Raw genomic sequence first — 17,309 nt, 5'->3', positions numbered from 1 at the left:
CTAGGCCAACAGCTTATTATTCCCCATTTTGCAAATGGCAAACTGAGTCCCAGAGAAATGAAGACATTTGCCTTAATTTTTTTTTTTCTTGTGGAACTGGCCAGGATTAAAAGCCAGGAAGTTGGGCTAATGCCCAGGGCTAGATTGTCTAGGAGACCATTTACAAGCCTAGGAAATGCATTTAGGTTGGTGAGGTTTTTGTACGGTAACATCATGGTTATGCATCAACAGCTTTCAATGAAATTATTTCCCAGTGACGGGATCGGGTTTAGGCAGAAAACCACAACATAATCTGAGAGGTTTTTGATAGCTAGAGTTAGCTGTGACTGAAACCACTGTGAATCAAGTGACTCTTGGGCATTATTTATGGCACATTCAGTGGGTGTGATTTCTAGCTTGCATATAGAAATATTCAAATGTTTGGGTGAAACTTCTTTTAGCCACTTATTTGAACATTATAGGCGTGTTTAATTTGTTTCTAGTAAAGAGCAACTGACAACGCTTCTTAATTTATTCTCTGGGTTAGTTTTTTTACAACCCTTCAGTTTCAGCTTCATAACACTAGCCTCCTCTTTGAGACTTTAACTGGAGGTGTAGGCAGTCAGGGTGGTAAAAATCGGTGCACGGGAATAGAGGGGAAAATGGGAAAGAATGGTAAAATAATTATATTTGTTAAGTACTTACTATGTTCCTGGCACTGTTCTAAGCACTGGGGTCAATAGAAGATGATTGGATTGAGCACAGTTGCTGTCCCACAGTGGGCTCACAGTCTTAATCCCCACTTTAAAGATGAGGGAGCTGAGATGAGGGAGCTGAAGCACAGAAAAGTTAGGTGACTTGCCCAAGGTCTGACAGACAAGTGGCGGAGAGCCGGGGTTAGAACCCAAATCCTTCTGATTCCCAGGCCTGTGCACAGTCCATTCATTCATTCATTTATTCAATCATATTTATTGAGCGCTTACTGTGTGCAAAACACTGTACTAAGCACTTGGGAAGTACAAATCGGCAACATATAGGCACAACTAGGGTGGGAGCAGGCAAAAATGGACAGTTTAAAGATGACCAGGGAGGAGCAGAGAGTGCCAGCGAGTGTCAGTGGAGAGGGTTCATTCATTCATTCATTGAATCATATTTATTGAGCATTTAGTGCAGAGCACTGTACTAAGCACTTGGGAGGTGCAATTCAGCAACAAATAGAAACAATCCCTGCTCACAACGGGTTCAAAGTCTAGAAAATAATAATGGTATTTGCTAAGCGCTTACTGTGTGCAAAGCACTGTACTAAGTGGTGGGGTAGATACAAGCAAATCAGGTTGGATGCAGTTCCTGTCCCACTGTGGGGGTCACAGTCTCAATCCCCATTTTCTAGATGAGGTGACTGAGGCACGGAGAAGTAAAGTGACTTGCCCAAGGTCTCACAGCGGACAAGGGCAGAGCCCATTTTACTTTCAGTGAAGTAAAAGTAGCCAGTCAATCAATCCAATGTATTGAGCACTTACTATATGTAGGGCACTGTACTGAGTGCTTGGGAGAGTACAATGTAACACTATTATAGACACATTATATGCCCACGATGAGATTACAGTAGAGGTAACCCTATTGTGGACTCCCCTCACTCAGTGTACTTACATTAATTTTACATTAATTTAGCACTACTACTACTACTACTACTACTACTACTACTACTACTACTACTACCATTACCATTTGTTAAGCACTTTTTTTAATGGCATTTATTAAGTGCGTACTATGTGCAAAGCACTGTTCTAAGTGCTGGGGAGGTTACAAGGTGATCAGGTTGCCCCATGGGGGGCTCACAGTCTTAATTCCCATTTTACAGATGAGGTAACTGAGGCACAGAAAACTTAAGTGACTTGCCCAAAGTCGCACAGCTGACAGTTGGCGGAGCCAGGATTTGAACCCATGACTTCTGACTCCAAAGCCCATGCTCTTTCCGCTGAACCACGCTAAACACTGACTGTGAGTCAAGCATTATTCTAAGTGCTGGGGTAGATACAAGCGTAGGTTGGACACAGTCCACATCCCACATAGGGTTCACAGTCTTAATCCCCATTTTACAGGTGAGGTAACTGAGGCACAGAAAAAAACTAGGATTAGAAGTCTCAGTTCCTTCTGACTCCCAGGCCTGTGCTCTATCCACTAGGCCATGCTGAGTGAGGTCATAATCCTCATTTATTTTGGTAAAAATAGAGTATCAGGAAGTGTGTGCTCCTTACAGGGGTGGAACAAGGCTCATGGGCTTTTTTATGGTATTTGTTAAGCACTTACTATGTGTCAAGCACTTTTCTAAGCACTGCGGAAGATATAAATTCATCAGGTTGGACAGAGTCCCTGTCTCGCATTGGGGTCACAGTCTAAGTAGGTGGGACTTGTACTTTCCCAGGTGCCAAGTACAATGTCCTGCACCCAGTGAGCTTTCAATAAACACCTCTACTACTTTAGAGAACATTTTTCCTGGGAGAAAATTGGTTCTGATGTATAATGTTCCAGCTAAAGATGGAGTTTTAAGCCACCACTTATGTCATGAGTCTGAGGAACTGCTTGTAAACTAAACTGCAAATGAATTTCCTTCGATTTCTTCTCTTCCCCATCCCATCACCCCCATGCTCTGAGGGAGCAGGTTGAAGTGTCCTGGCCTGGGCCTCCCCTTTGCAGTCCACGGCGGGTGGATGGCAGACTGCTGTTCATTGGGATGAAAAGCTTGGAAAAGCTGCGTCTGCTTCTGTTGTGACTTGAGTAGAAATGCCAGATCCTGTCAACTTCTCCAAAAGCAAACAGCACACCTTCTTGCAGGTGGAATTGGGATATTTTTATGCCTAAAAATGCAGGCAGGTGGGAGGAAAAAGGTGTTTGGATCAGTTAAATGTTTATTTTCCCCTTTATATTTTTAAATTCGAGTGACTCCTTTGCTTTAGTTTAAAAAAAGAAAGAAAAAAACATCCTAAACTTCTCTAAGTCCAGGACACGTTTCCAGGTGCTCCTTTCTGACTCCATTTAGGGTATTAAACATCACAAAAGAGAATAATAATATTGATTGGTATTTGTTAAGCACTTACTGTGTGCCAAGCGCTATACTAAGCGCCATGGTAGATACAAGATAAACAGGTTTCAAATGGGGCTCACAGTCTAAGTAGGAGGGAGAGTAGGTATTGAATCCCTATTTTGCAGATGAGAGAACTGAGGCACAGAGAAGTAAAGTGACTTGCCCGAGGGCACCCACAGACAAATGGCGGAGGTAAGATTAGAACCCAGGCCCTTCTGATTCCCAGGCCCTGTTCTCTATCCACTAGGCCACACAGCTTCTTATCTTTTCTTTTCTCTCTTCAAATATGCAGAATTCTTCCCCGACCTGAAAAAACATCGGTTAACCCTGGTGGACTCTTAAATTATCCTATCTCTCCTCATCCTTTCTTGTGTAAACTCCTCAAATGGATTGTTTACATCCAGGACCTCCACTTCTTCCCTTCCATCTTAACTCTAATGTGCTCACCAGGATTTCCACTGGCCTCCTTATGGCAGTTAATAGTCTTTTCTCTGTCTTAATCCTCCTTGAACTTTGTTACTTTTGACATCCTTCTTTCCTAAAAACTTTCCTGCCTTGATCACTCAGGCACAGGACTAACCTAGTTGTCCTACCTTTCTGTCCACTCCCCTCAGTTGACCTTTCAGCTACTTTTGACAGTGTCTCCTCCTAACAATCAAAGGTAATTACTGAGCACTTCCTGTGTGCCAAGCACTGTACACTAGATGCATGAAAGAGAACAGTGGAGTTGGTAGTCATGGACCCTGCCCACAAGGATCTCACAGTCTAGATGGGGAAACAGACATTAAAATAAATTACTTATAGGGGAATTGGAGAGTATAAGGATATGTGCCGAGGGTGGGGTGAATATCGTGCTAAAGGGGCATGGGCCCAAGTGTCTAGGCAATGTAGAATAGAGGGAAAATAGGACAAATGAGCGCTTACAGCCTTGACTTTTCATATACAGAATTACCCTCATCTTTGGTCCTACGCTTTTGACTGTCCCTTTCAGTTTTCTTTCCGGGTTATTCTTTCTTTAACTGAGGGTGTCCTGCAAGACATTCTTCATTCATTCTCACAGGGAGCTCAGCTTCCATGGCCCAACTACCACCTCTGCAGATAACTCCCCAGATATAGTTGAGAAACAGCAGAGTCTAGTGGAAAGAGGATGGGCTTGGGAGTCAGCTGACCTGGGTTCTAATCTGACTCTGCCATGAGCCTGCTGTGTGATATGGGACAAGTCACTTCACTTCCCTGTGGCTCAGTTCTCTCGTGTGCAAAAAATGGAGATTCAATACCTGTTCTCCCTCCTGCTTCGACTGCCCCATGTGGGAACTTCTTATCTTGTATCTACCCCAGGATGTAGTGCAATGCTTGGCACATAGTAAGTACTTGACATATTATTGTTATTTATTATTATTTTTGTCATCATTATCATTATTATCTCTGGCTTTGGACTCTTTTCACCTGCTCTGTAATTTCATACTTGCTCCTGCATTCAGGACAGCTCTACTGATGCTTTAAACCAAACTCCTCATCTTCTCTCTTATAGTCACTCCTTTTCCTTTCTTTCCTTTCACTGTTGACAAAAGTTTGCAACCTTGGTACCACCCCTTGTCTCTTGTGTCTCTTTCCCACCCTCTTATCTTGCCTCTCTCTGTCCTTCGATATTTCCTGAATTCATCTCTTACTCCCCACTCTTCCAGCCATCATCTTGATACACGCCCTCTTCATTTTCCATCATTGAACAAAGTCACCCTAACTAAATCATGTTCATTCATTCACTCAATCGTATTTATCGAGAGCTTACAGGTGAGAACGAGGCACAGTGAGAACGTTAGCACCAGAGGAGTGGAGCATGCGAGTTGGGTTGTAGAAGGAAAAGAGAGCTGAGGTAAGAGGGGCAAGGTGATGGAGAGCTTTGAAGCCAATAGTGAGGAGTTTTTTTCTTGATACAGAGGTTGATAGGCAACCACTGGAGTTTTTTGAGGATGGGGTGACATGCCCAGAACATTTCTGTAGAAAGATAATCCAGGCAGCAGAGTGAAGTATGGACTGAAAGTGGGGAGACACAGGAGGTTGGGAGTTCGGAAAGGAGGCTGATAGGATGAGTGATGTGCTAGTATGTTAGCGGTTTGGATGGAGAGGAAAGGGCAGATCTTGGCAATATTGTGAGGATGAGACTGGCAGGCATTGGTGACAGATTGGATATGTGGGGTGAGAGAGCGGACTCAAGGACGACACCAAGTTTGAGGGCTTGTGAGACGAGAAGGATGATATTTATCAATCGCTGCCTGCGTGCGGAGCATTGTACTAAATGCTTGGGAGAGTATAATGGATACATTCTTTGCCCAAAACAAGCTTCTCTTTTTTAGGCACTGCCACCAGAATCCCCTTTTTATGACGGACTGCATAACTCCCATGGTCAGAATCTTTCAAACTCTCTTCCTTGCCTCTCCCATAAAATAAAAGTTTCTGGTCCTTTAATCTAATTCTCTTGTAACTACCCCAGCACTTAGTATAGTGTTAAAGAAACTGCTTGGTATATACTATTATTAGTATTAGCTGCAAGGATATCCAACAGCTGGTGTTCTCTTACATGTCTTTCTCTACCCAGCACACCCTAGCTACTCCCATGCAAATTTTCTAACCATCCCACTTTCTTGCTACTCCCAAATACAGCCTATTTCTCATGCTTTTTGTCCTGTCTAGAATGCCTTCCTCTTCAATTTCATCAAGCCATCCCTCCCTTCAGTTTCATAGTAATAATAATAATAATAATGGCATTTATTAAGTGCTTACTGTGTGCAAAGCACTGTTCTAAGCACTGGGGAGGATACAAGATTATCAGGTTGTCCCACGTGGGGCTCACAGTCTTACTTTCCATTTTACAGATGAGGTAACTGAGGCACAGAGAAGTCAAGCGACTTGCCCAAGGTCACACGGCTGACAAGCGGTGGAGCTGGGGTTAGAACCCATGACCTCTGACTCCCAAGCCCGGGCTCTTTCCACTGAGCCACACTGCTTCTAAAAGGGCTTCATCAAAGCCCTTCTAAAAATCCACCTCCCCTGAAGCATTCCCTGATCAATCCCTTCACCATTCCAGTCCTGCCATCTTCTCAACCACTTTGTGCTTATTTGTTATTGATTTATTTACCTACATGTGCTTTCTAGACCTTTTCTCAGGTGTTTTTAACAGCTAATTTATCAGCTGTTATCAGCTTTTTTTATCTTTTTTTGTATGGATTAGCTTTTATCAGTATTTATCAGCTTATAACTACTTGTCTTTCCCCATAGAATATGAAATTGCTGAGGGCAGGGTTCGCACCCAACATTTTTTCAGAAGGCTTCCCAAGTGCCTGGTACAACTCCTTTGCACACATGTGCCAGATCACGGGCCCTCAGTAAATGATATCGGTGCTGATTTCCAAGTCCAGTTGCTCCCCTAGCCCAGGTGGCACTCTTCAGGGCTGTGCTCATCCCTTTTTCTGTTTCCTTCTCCTGATGTTGAGAGAAGCAGCATGGCGTAGTGGATAGAGCATGGGACTAGGAGTCAGAAGGTCCTGGGTTCTGACCTTCTTGTCTGCTGTATGACCTTGGGTAAGTCAATTCACTTCTCTGTGCCTGTTACCTCATCTGCAAAATGGGGGTGAAGACTGAGCGCCCCAAGTGGGACATGGACTGTGTCTAACCTAATTAGCTTGTATCTTCCCTAGCGCTTAGTACAGTGCTTGGCACGGAGTAAGTGCTTAACAAATATCATTAAAAAAAAACAACCCAGCAGTGGCAGCAGCGTGACTTAATGGAGGACCTGGGTTCTAATCCTGGCTCTGCTACCCACCTGCTGTGTGACCTCAGGCAAGTCACTTCGCTGTACCTTAGTTTTCTCATCTGTAAAATGGGGTGAAATGCCTGCTCTCCCTCCTGCTTACACTATGAGCCCCATACGGATCAGGGGCTGTGTCAACCTAATTAACTTCAGCACTTAGAACAGTGCTTTGCACATAGTAAGTGCTTAACAAATACTATCATCATTATTATTATTATTGTATCTACCCCAACTCCTAGTACAGTGCTTGGCACATAGCAAGTGCCTAATAAATACCACAGTGATGATAACCTCTCTCATTTCTGGGGAACTAGTTGTGTTCTTCTCACTTCTGACCTAGTAAAGAAAAGTTCACTTTTCACTGCAGTGGTTGGCTGAGAGAAAACCTCCCTGATGGGTGTGAATGATCCAATTGATGTCCAAAGTGTCTAGGCCGAGGGAATGGTTGCAAGTTCAAAGGTCCTTCTGACATCTAGCTAGTAATGTTGCATGTGATTAGATAGGTGAACTAGCATTCCTGATCATGCACCTAGTGACGTGCTTTATAAATCATCTGTAAGAATTGCCTGGAACTGGTATTGAAGCCAGAGGTGAAGGTCAGTCAATCTGTGGTATTTATTGAGTGTTTACCTTGTGTAGAGCACTGTAGTAAACACCTGGGGAAGTACAATACAGTAGAGTTGGTAGGCACAATCCCTGCCCCCAAGGAAGCAGCATGGCCTAGTGGAAAGGACCTGGGTTCTAATTCTGGCTCTGCCAATTGCTTGCTGTGTGACTTTGGGCAAATCACTTTACTGCTCTGTGCCTCAGTTCTCCTGTTCTCCCTCTTACTTAGACTGCGAGCCCCATGCAGAACGGGGACTGTGTCAACCTCATTAACTTGGACCTACCCCAGTGGTTAACAAATAGTAAGCACTTAAAAAATTCCATTAAAAAAAAGGAAAAAAAAAAGAGCTTACAGTCTATAGTCAGTCAGTTGTATTTATTGAGCACTTAATGTGTGCCGAGCACTGTACTAAGCACTTGGGAGAGTACAATATAGCAGTAAACAGACATATTCCCTTCCCACAATGAGCTTACAGTCTAGAGGGTGAGATAGACATTAACATAAGTAAAATTATAGATGCATACATAAGTGCTGTGGGGCTGGTAGGGGGGATGAATAAAGGGGCAAGTCAAGGAGGTGGGAGAAGAGGAAAGGAGGATTTAGGGAAGGCCTCTCTGGGAAGATGTGCCTTCAGTAAAGCTTGGGGAGCAGGGGGAGGGAGGGTTATAGGTCATAGGCCTGAGATGGCTGAAGATTGGGGGATGACTGAGTGGTAGTTACCTCTGTTCCAAGCTGTGGTTGTTTTGCTTTCACATTGTTGCCAGTGTCTGGGTCTGATCAATCAGTGGTATTTATTGAGCTCTTAGTATGTGCAGAGCACTGAACTAAGCCCTTGAGAGAGTACAGTATAGCCCAAGAAGCCAAGTGTTTGCAATTAGCGTGAACCCTGGGCGTAGCTCCCCCTGAATCATCCAAGTTCAGCTAGTGCACCAGGGCAAAGGTGAACCCAAGTGGACCCGGCCTTGGCTTTGCCCCGGGGGAGCTACCTTAGCTGCAGTTTTCCCGAGCATCCGGCAGACAGACCTCTGGGCTGCTCGGAAATGAGGTCCAAGCCGCCGCCCGATCAGACCAGTCTAGCTCACCCCCTGTCCCGCAAGACCCCAGCCACTTTTGCAACGGGGATGGGTCCAGCCCCAGCCTAGCCAGGGGAGCTTTGGGCTCTGCCCAAGGGCTGATCTACCCAGGCCTGCCCTGTTGGGCTGGAGCAGAATGTAGCCACACGGGTCAGTCTGGACTCTGTAATGAAATGAAGCAGATAGAAAGGAAACCTGAGGGGAAAATGAGGTTAGAGCTGGAAGAGGCTGAAAAATGAGGTGTACTCCACCTAGGGCCCCTATGGATAGAGCAGCCGGGCAGCTTCTCCAGTAGGTGGAAAAGCTTATCTGGGGAGGCTATGTTCTCTACTGCCCAAAATGCCTTGTCTAGAGCACAGATGACCGTCTGTTACAGAGGCAGCCTCTTGCTCTCTCTGCTCCTTTTCGACAACACTAGGGGAAGACCCGGTGGAGAACGGATCTTGCTTTGACGTTTTTATTTTCGTAGGATCAAGGGATTGGTTTTGCTCTAGGAGGCCCCACCTGTTTTGCTTAGGCTAGAACAAACTCCCTCCCATCATCAAAAACAAATTCACTGTCCCGGGAGCCTTGGCTAGTTCAGTTGTCTTTGGAAGGGGAAGTGGGGAGAGGAACCTGAGGCTTCCCAGAGACTTAGATTAACTCCTGGCTTCACATCCGGATATGCCACCGAATTATCTCGGATCTTTCATTTCTGAAGTTAGTAGGGGGCCACAGAGTGGTTGAGGTGGAGAGGGTCTAAGCCGACAGTTCTGTGATTTCCACAGGAAGGAAAGGACTGAGCAGAGGGGGTGAACTGAAACAGCCTGACTCATTGGCCAGAACTGGCTGTGGTTCTGACACTACACACAGCGCACTGTGCTGTCAAAATATTTATGCAACAGATGCCTTCGTCTGGCTGCACTGTGGGGGACAGGAAAAGAGGAAAGATCTACAGCCTTCCTCCTCCTTGTGGCTGCTTCTGGGAATCGATTTCATCATCATCATCATCAATCGTATTTATTGAGCGCTTACTATGTGCAGAGCACTGTACTAAGCGCTTGGGAAGTACAAACTGGCAACACATAGAGACAGTCCCTACCCAACAGTGGGCTCACAGTCTAAAAGGGGGAGACAGAGAACAAAACCAAGCATACCAACAAAATAAAATAAATAGAATAGATATGTACAAGTAAAATAAATAAATACATTTATCGACTGTGTGCAGAGGACTGTCCTAACTTGGGGGTGGGAACTTGGGGGTGAGGCTGGGTGGAGCATCCCAATTTGGAAATGAATCCAGGAGAAATGGCCTGCTCTTTCCCTAGCTCCCATATTGCCTCTCCAAACTGCTTGCTTTGTGCTCAGAGCTTGACTCCAGTGGCCTGAAATCGGGAACAGACACACCATGCCACTTCCGATCTGAAATCCTCCCACAAGTGGCCCGTAGCATTGCAGTGTGTCCGCAGCAGGCTTTGCTAGAAAATAATAATGATAGTATTTTTGTTAAGCGCTTACTATGTACGAAGCACTGTTCTAAGCGCCTTGGGATCGGGTAAGGTCCTTGGCAGAGATCATTTGCTGAAAGGCAACTGCTACCTCGTGGTTTCTCTCTAAGCTTTCCTTTCCACTTGAGTCACTTGTTGGAAAACCATTTGAGGCACAAAAAAATGCCAAATGTTCATTGCAGTAGTAGTAGTGATAGTGGTATTAGAGAAGCGGTGTGGCTCAGAGGAAAGAGCAAGGGCTTGGGCGTCAGAGTTCATGGGTTCAAATCCTGACTCCCCAATTGTCAGCTGTGTGACTTTGGACAAGTCACTTACCTTCTCTTTGCCTCAGTTACCTCATCTGTAAAACGGGGATTAAGATTGTGAGCCCCACATGGGACAAACTGATCAACTTGTATCCTCCCCAGCGCTTAGAACAGAGCTTTGCACAAAGTAAGCGCTTAACAAATGCCATCATTACTATTATTATTAAGCACTCACAGGATGCAGTGTGCTGTACTAAACCCTTGGGAAGTACAAAACGAACTGACAGGACCTCTCAGGGGAGAAAAGAGCAGTTCTCCCCTGCAGCTCTTGAAAAGGTTTTCTTCAGAATGTTAAACAGGATGGTTGAGACCCTAGCTCTTTGATACTCACCTGCGCCCTACAGCACTTAGACAAATATTCTTATACTCTTCTATTTCCCCTCTCCCTAGCCCATTTTAATGTCTCTTTCCTCCTGTAGGCAGTAAACTCCTTGTGGGCAGGTATCAGATCTATCAACTCTGTTTTGTACTTTCCCAAATGCTTATTGCTGTGCTCTGCATACAGTAAGCTCTCAATAAATAGTTGTTTGGTTTTTTTATGGCATTTGTTAAGTGCTTACTATATGTCATACACTGTTCTGAGCACTGGGATACAGGTTAATTAAGTCAGACACACAGTTCTTGTCTGGCATGGGGCTGACTGATTGGAACCTCCTTTCCTAGAGAGAGCAGTTGCCTTTGACGCTGTGGAGCACATTTTTTTCCTGGAGACATTATCTAATCTTGGCTTCATGATACTGTCTTTTCCTGGTTCTCCTATCTCTGGCCACTCCTTCTCAGTTTCTTTCTTAGGCTCCTCCCTCTGCTTCCTACCTTCTAGCTGTGGGAGTCCCTCAAGGTTCACTTCTGGCTCCTCTTCTGTTCTCCATCTTTACCCCGCTCCATCAAAGAACTCATCCACCCCTATGGCTTCAGCTTCCATCTCTAGGTGTATGATTCCCAAATCTGCATCTCCAGCCCTGATCTCTCTCCTTCTCTGCAATCATTCATTTCCCCCTACCTTCAAGACATCTCCATTTGGATGTCTCACCGATACCTTAAAACTTAACATCCAAATCAGAATTCCTAAACTTCTCCCAAACGTCTAATACAGTGTCTGGTTCACAGTAAGCACTCATTAAATACTTCTGATTGATTGACAAACATCGAGAAGCAGCATGGCCTAATGGGAAAGAGGACAGTATTGGGAGTTTGGGGGCCTGAGTTCTAATCCTGACTCCTCCATTTGCATGCTGTGATCTTGGGCAAGTCACTTCATTTCTCTGTGCCTGTTCCCTCATCTGTAAAATGGGGTTAAGTGCCTGTTCTTCTTCCCCTTCAGACTATGAGCCCCATGTGGGATACGAACTGTGTCTAACCTGATAATCTTGTATCTACCCCATTGCTTACTACACTCCTGAGTGCATAGTAAGTGCTTAACAAATACCACAGTTGTTGTTATTCATTGATCGGGGTTATTTTGAGTGCATTCCTGTCCAGAGGTGGGAGGAAAACCTAGATGGTCTTTGGAGGCATCAGTCAGTCATATTTTTTGAGCACTTGAATGTGTATTGATAGACACATTCCCTGCCCACACTGACCTTACAGTCTAGAGGGGGAGACAGACATTAATATAAATGAATGTGACAGATATGTACATAAGTGCCATGGGACTGGGGGAGCAAGGGAATAAAGGGATACAGCGCAGAAGGGAGTGGGAAAAGAGGAAATGAGGGCTTAGGGAAAGCCTCTTGGAGGAGATGTGCCCTCACTAAGGCTTTGAAGGTCGGCAGAGTAATTGTCCATTGGTTATGAAGAGGAAGGGCATTTCAGGCCAGAGGCTGAACTTGGTCCAGAGGTCAGTGGCGAGATAGATGGAGATCGAGGTACAGTGAGTAGGTTGGCATCAGAGGAGCGGAGAGTGTGGGCTCGGTTGTAGTAGGTAAGTAGTGAGGTAAGGTAGGAAGGGGCAAAGTGATTGAGTGCATTGGTATTTTATGCCAGGGGGTGGTGGGGACAATCTTCCTCAGTGCTTTTTGAGCTGGCTTCACTCAGCCCAGTCCCATAAGGCCAAAAAGTTTCCAAACAGGGCTGCAGAGACCTCATATGATGGCTTTCTGCCCTGTTCGATCTTTGAAGCCCATGCACCACCTCCCACTTAAAATCTGGGCCTCCTTTTCCCTGCCTCACCTAGATTGGGAAGTCGTATCTTTGTCTGGGGGTGCCTTCCCACCTTTGGAAAGAGTAAAACCCAGGCAAGTTTCAGAAGAGGTCTCTGCTTTGATGTCTCAAATGAGACCATGTACTACCCAAGGAGAGGTGGCCCTTCTTCCCTGAGAAGATGCTCCATGGCTGCCGGGGACAGAGACCCTGTAGGACAGTTTGCCAACGCAGTAGAGGGACTCTCAGCTTCCACCAGAAGTGTGTCAGAATAAATCAGTGTAGTTTACCCCTCCTTACAAGTTGTTCTACAGATCCCTGACCCTGACCATTTACATGAGAAGCAGCATGGCTCAGTAGAAAGAGCCCAGGCTTTGGAGTCAGAGGTTATGGGTTCAAATCCCGGCTCCACCAATTGTCAGCTGTGTGACTTTGGGCAAGTCACTTCACTTCTCTGGGCCTCAGTTCCCTCATCTGTAAAATGGGGATTAAGACTGTGAGCCCCCCATGGGACAACCTGATCACCTTGTAACCTCCCCAGTGCTTAGAACAGTGCTTTGCACATAGTAAGCGCTTAATAAATGCCATTACTGTTATTCTAATTATTATTATTATCCCGGGAAGAATGTGGGCATCACACTGGCCATAACATCACCAGAGAGCTCAGCAGAGGGAGAACTTTGGCCCATCCGCTCTCCGGAAAAGTCCAGGACCTGAAATCCGCCTCCGGTTTGGAGAGACCTCTGCGGGTGATAACCTAACAGGCCTCTCTCTCCCCTTTTCCGTAGGTGGCCCTGGTTCCAGAACTGAAGTGGAGGAAGGTGTCCCCATCATCCCTGTCCCTGTCCTTGCCAGAGGAAGACTTCGCGTGCATCCCCCGGACCTCCGTCAGCAGCCTCAGCACTAAGGAGACCTCCTTCCGTTCCCAGGAACCTCTGGGATCAGGTATGAAGCAGGATGGGGGGCTAGGACTATATGGGCAGTGGCTGGCTCTGGATGAGGCCTTCGCCGTCAGATCGACAGTGGAAGCTCTCTGGGCTGGAGCCCTCACCATCCCTTGCAGTGTTGACCCTTCGCTGGGGTTCAGGAGCTACAGAGACTGGAGGAACGATGTTGGCTGCCCACAGTGAGCTTACTATGGGAAGCAACAGAGAAAAGCAAAGACCTAGCCCCTCTCTTTACGGAGCTTGGGGTTCATTTCTTCCCTCATATTTAATAGGCACCCACTGATTTCTGGTTGTGGGAATTTTAAAGAAGGATGCAGAACACAGTCCTCCCCTCAAAACGTTTTACTCTGAGGAAAGCATAAGTACAGGAAATAGATCGACAAAAATTTTTTCAGTAGTGTTTATTCAGTACCTGCTGTGGGCAAAGCATTTTACGAAGGGCTGGGTGAAAGTGCAAGGATGAGAACTAGGACCCAGTCCTTTGGTGTCCAAGCGGAGCTCATAAAATGGGGAATAATAATAATAGTAGTGATTTGTGGTATTTAAGCATTTACTGTAGACTAAACACTCTACTAAGCCCACATGGTGCTCACAGAGTAAGAAGGAGGGAGAGCAGGTATTGAATTCCCATTTTGCAGATGAGGGGACCGAGGCATAGAGAGGTTTAATTATTTGCCAAAAGTCACACAGGAAACAATTGACAGAGCTGGGATTAGAACCCAGGTCCTCTGACACCCAGGCTCGGGCATTCTACCCTAGGCCATGATGCTTTAATAAAAACAGAAGAACACTATAGAAATACAAGAAGAAGTAGAAATATGATAATATATGCAGAACCCTGTAACTAAAGGAGCAGGTTCCTGCTCTTCATCAAGGGGGAAGGGGTCTTCATAATTTGTGTAAGTACTTAATGGCCTTTATGGTGTCTGGAGAGCTCAGAGGTGGGACTAATCCAGGAGGATTCTTCTTCATGGAGAAGTGATTGAGGCCTAAGGTTTCCTGGGGCGATTGGATTGGGCAGGGCCAGTATCTGGCTGAAGTGGGGGCCCACTGGCAAAATAAGGCTGGGCTCTTTCCATTCTCTAAAGGCCCCAGCCCTGCTTTATATTGTAAACCGAGTTCTGGAATGACCCTGCACCGGCATCTCAGCCAGCGAGGACATTCATTCAATTGGATTTAGCGAGCACTTACTGCGTGCAAAGCACTGGGAGAGTACAATGTAATAATTGACACATTCCCTGCTCTCTAGCTCCAGTATGGGCCAAGAGTTTTCCCAGGCATCTTCCAGGCTCTGCTCTGTCAAGGGGCATGGGGCAGTGAGGGTGGGATCTTCTTGTGGGCAGGGAATGTGTCTGTTTTATTGTTGTGTTGTACTCTCCCAAGCGCTTAGTACAGTGCTTTGAACACAGTAAGCACTCACTAAATAGGATTGAATTCAATTCTCCAGGGCCTACTCCGCCCAGGAGTGGGCAGTGGAGGTGAGATTCTGTCCAGGCCCCACTTTGCCGAGGGGCTCGTTCTGTCCAGGGGCCAGTATGGTGGGGGAGTAGGAGGCTTCTCCAAATTCCATTTCCCTCCAGGCTCTCCTGGAGCCACCTCCACTCCAACGGCTACTGCATTGACAGCTCTGCTGGGCCGAGAGAAATCCCCCATCCCTCCCCCTCCGAACCCCTTGTCTTCCACATCCCTCTCCCCTTGACCTTCCTCTACTGACTCATTAGAGGAAAGGTCCCCACCTTGCACTCACTGCCCTTTTAAACATAGGAACAAGCGAAGCAGGGGTGGACACAGGTGTCTCTGCCTGGAGATCACCAGACTGCTCCTGCTGCAGAGGTGATCCGAGGGACAGGAACAGGTGGGGAGTAGAGGGGAGTGGAAATTAAAGAGGATCGATGAGCATAGTCCCGTGACCCGAGGATGTGGGACCCCTCCAAAGGACAGGTACTGGGATTCTCTGAGGTGCCAAGGTTTTGAGTCTGTCACTATTCCATTTCAGAAAGTACTGTAAACACGGAAGAGGAACTGGAGGTGGAAACAGGCTGCATCACTGAACTGAGGCCCCTGGATTATTATCTCCTCAAACTCTTCTTTGTGCTGTAAGTGGGCGGAGAGATGTTCAGACTGTTCCCAGGGCACCGAGAGACTCCAGGGAAAGTTTTCCATGGCCAGGTTCAGAGTTCTGCTGAACTACCAAATTCAACGAACAGGGCCCAAGATCCTGATCCTGGTCCCCCTGCTTCTCAGAGCCTCTACTGGGAGAGAAGGGCTAAGCAAGGAGATGCCATTCATTGATGGAGACAGCCTCAGTACCCCTCCCCTCAGGGAGGGAGGGAGAGAAGGTGGGAGATGGGGAGGCAGGAGAGAGGGAGGGAGAACCTAAATTGAATATAATTGTGGTATTTAAGCACTTACTATGTGCCAGGCACTGTTCTAAGTGGTGGGGTAGATACTAGGTAATCAGGTTGAATATAGTCCATGTCCCTCATGGGGCTCACAGTCTTAATCCCCATTTTACAAATGAGGTAACTGAGGCACAGAAAAGTGAAGTGACTTGCCCCAAGTCACACAGCAGACACATGGCAGAGCTAGGACTAGAACCCAGTTCCTTCTGACTCCCAGGACTGTGCTTTATCCACTAGGCCATGCTGCTTCTCAATGTGGGATAAACTCTCTCTGTCTGTCTCTCTCTTCCTCCCCCCCTCACCCCCCAGCCACAGCTGTTGAAGTCAGTAACGCTCTCTGCCACTTCCTGCTGACTAAATCCCTGGGGCTGAGATTGGATGTTGCTTCTATTTCTCACCCTGTCCAGAGTACAGAATCTTTGCTTCACCATGGCCAGTCAGGTAGTCAGTCATATTTACTGAGCCCATACTCTGTGCAGAGCACCGTACTAAGCCCCTGAGAGAGTACAATACAACAATAAAGAGACACATTCCTTGCCAACAACGAGCTTACTGTCTAGAGCAGAGTGGGATTTACTTCTCCACTGTTTCCTGGGGTTGTGCCTGGCCGGTGGGGCATGAGTGCCCTTAAGACAGTCCCTCCTTGTGGTACAAACAATTTCAGAAGGCTTGTCTGCTGTGAACACCCTCTAGGGTGGGTCCCCCCCCTTTTAGACTGTGAGCCCACTGTTGGGTAGGGACTGTCTCTATGTGTTGCCAATTTGTACTTCCCAAGCGCTTAGTACAGTGCTCTGCACATAGTAAGCACTCAATAAATACGATTGATTGATTGATTGGGTCAAGGAAGGGGGCCAGGCCAGACTCTACTTCAGCATTTCCTGGCCAGCTCTTGTGCTGACTGACCGGCCAGAGAGCTCCCGGGCTAGCAGCGGGCCCCTGCCTGCAGAAAAATCTCAGCCCAGTGAAGGGGTTCCCGCAGGAGTCACCTCAGGGATCCATGAAGATTCTCCCAGGAGTCAGCTATGTGTTTCAGGCAGCAGGAAGCCAGAGGAAGCAAGCTAATTTCCACACTTGCTGAGTTTAATCAGAATCACTGCGTTTCTTCAGAGGGTCCTGCCGCTCTTTGACCAGGGACTCAGCAGGAAGGGAGTGTCTTAAGCCCCAGGTTTCTCTCTGGGAAACGTTTCTCTTTTCCTCTTGGTTCCCAGAATCTGTCTCTTGGTCGTGTCCTCATCCTACCTGGCATTCCGAATATTCCGCCTGGAGGAGCAGCTCTGTTCCCTGAATAGGGATTACCTCTCTCACGAGCACAGGTAAGAGTGGGTCTGTGTGTGTGTGTGTGTGTGTGTGTCTCTCTCGCTCTCTCTCTTCTGTCCCCCTCAACCCCTCAAGCCACTTGGGTCCACTTTGGTGGGTGGGTGGCTGGCTGCATTGAGTTCAGTGACGGGAGAACTTTGGACAAGACCAAACCAGCCTC

The 17,309-nt window shown here is 46.7% G+C and overlaps 1 protein-coding gene across 2 annotated transcripts in view; it reads left to right on the top strand.

The window, feature by feature from the left end:
- Positions 1-17,309, top strand: part of GRAMD2A (GRAM domain containing 2A) — a 116,671-nt gene that overhangs the window by 93,788 nt on the left and 5,574 nt on the right. For both annotated transcript variants that reach the window (XM_038746547.1, XM_038746548.1), the window contains exons 10-12: positions 13,272-13,428; positions 15,427-15,526; positions 17,041-17,145. In XM_038746547.1, the coding sequence (XP_038602475.1) occupies positions 13,272-13,428; positions 15,427-15,526; positions 17,041-17,145 (362 nt within the window). The remainder of the gene's footprint in view (positions 1-13,271; positions 13,429-15,426; positions 15,527-17,040; positions 17,146-17,309) is intronic.

The sequence above is a fragment of the Tachyglossus aculeatus genome, chromosome 5, assembly GCF_015852505.1.
Source record: "Tachyglossus aculeatus isolate mTacAcu1 chromosome 5, mTacAcu1.pri, whole genome shotgun sequence".
In the NCBI taxonomy this organism is placed as follows: Eukaryota; Metazoa; Chordata; class Mammalia; order Monotremata; family Tachyglossidae; genus Tachyglossus; species Tachyglossus aculeatus.
The sequence above is the reverse complement of the archived record's forward strand: the minus strand, read 5'-3'. Positions and strand labels throughout refer to the sequence as shown.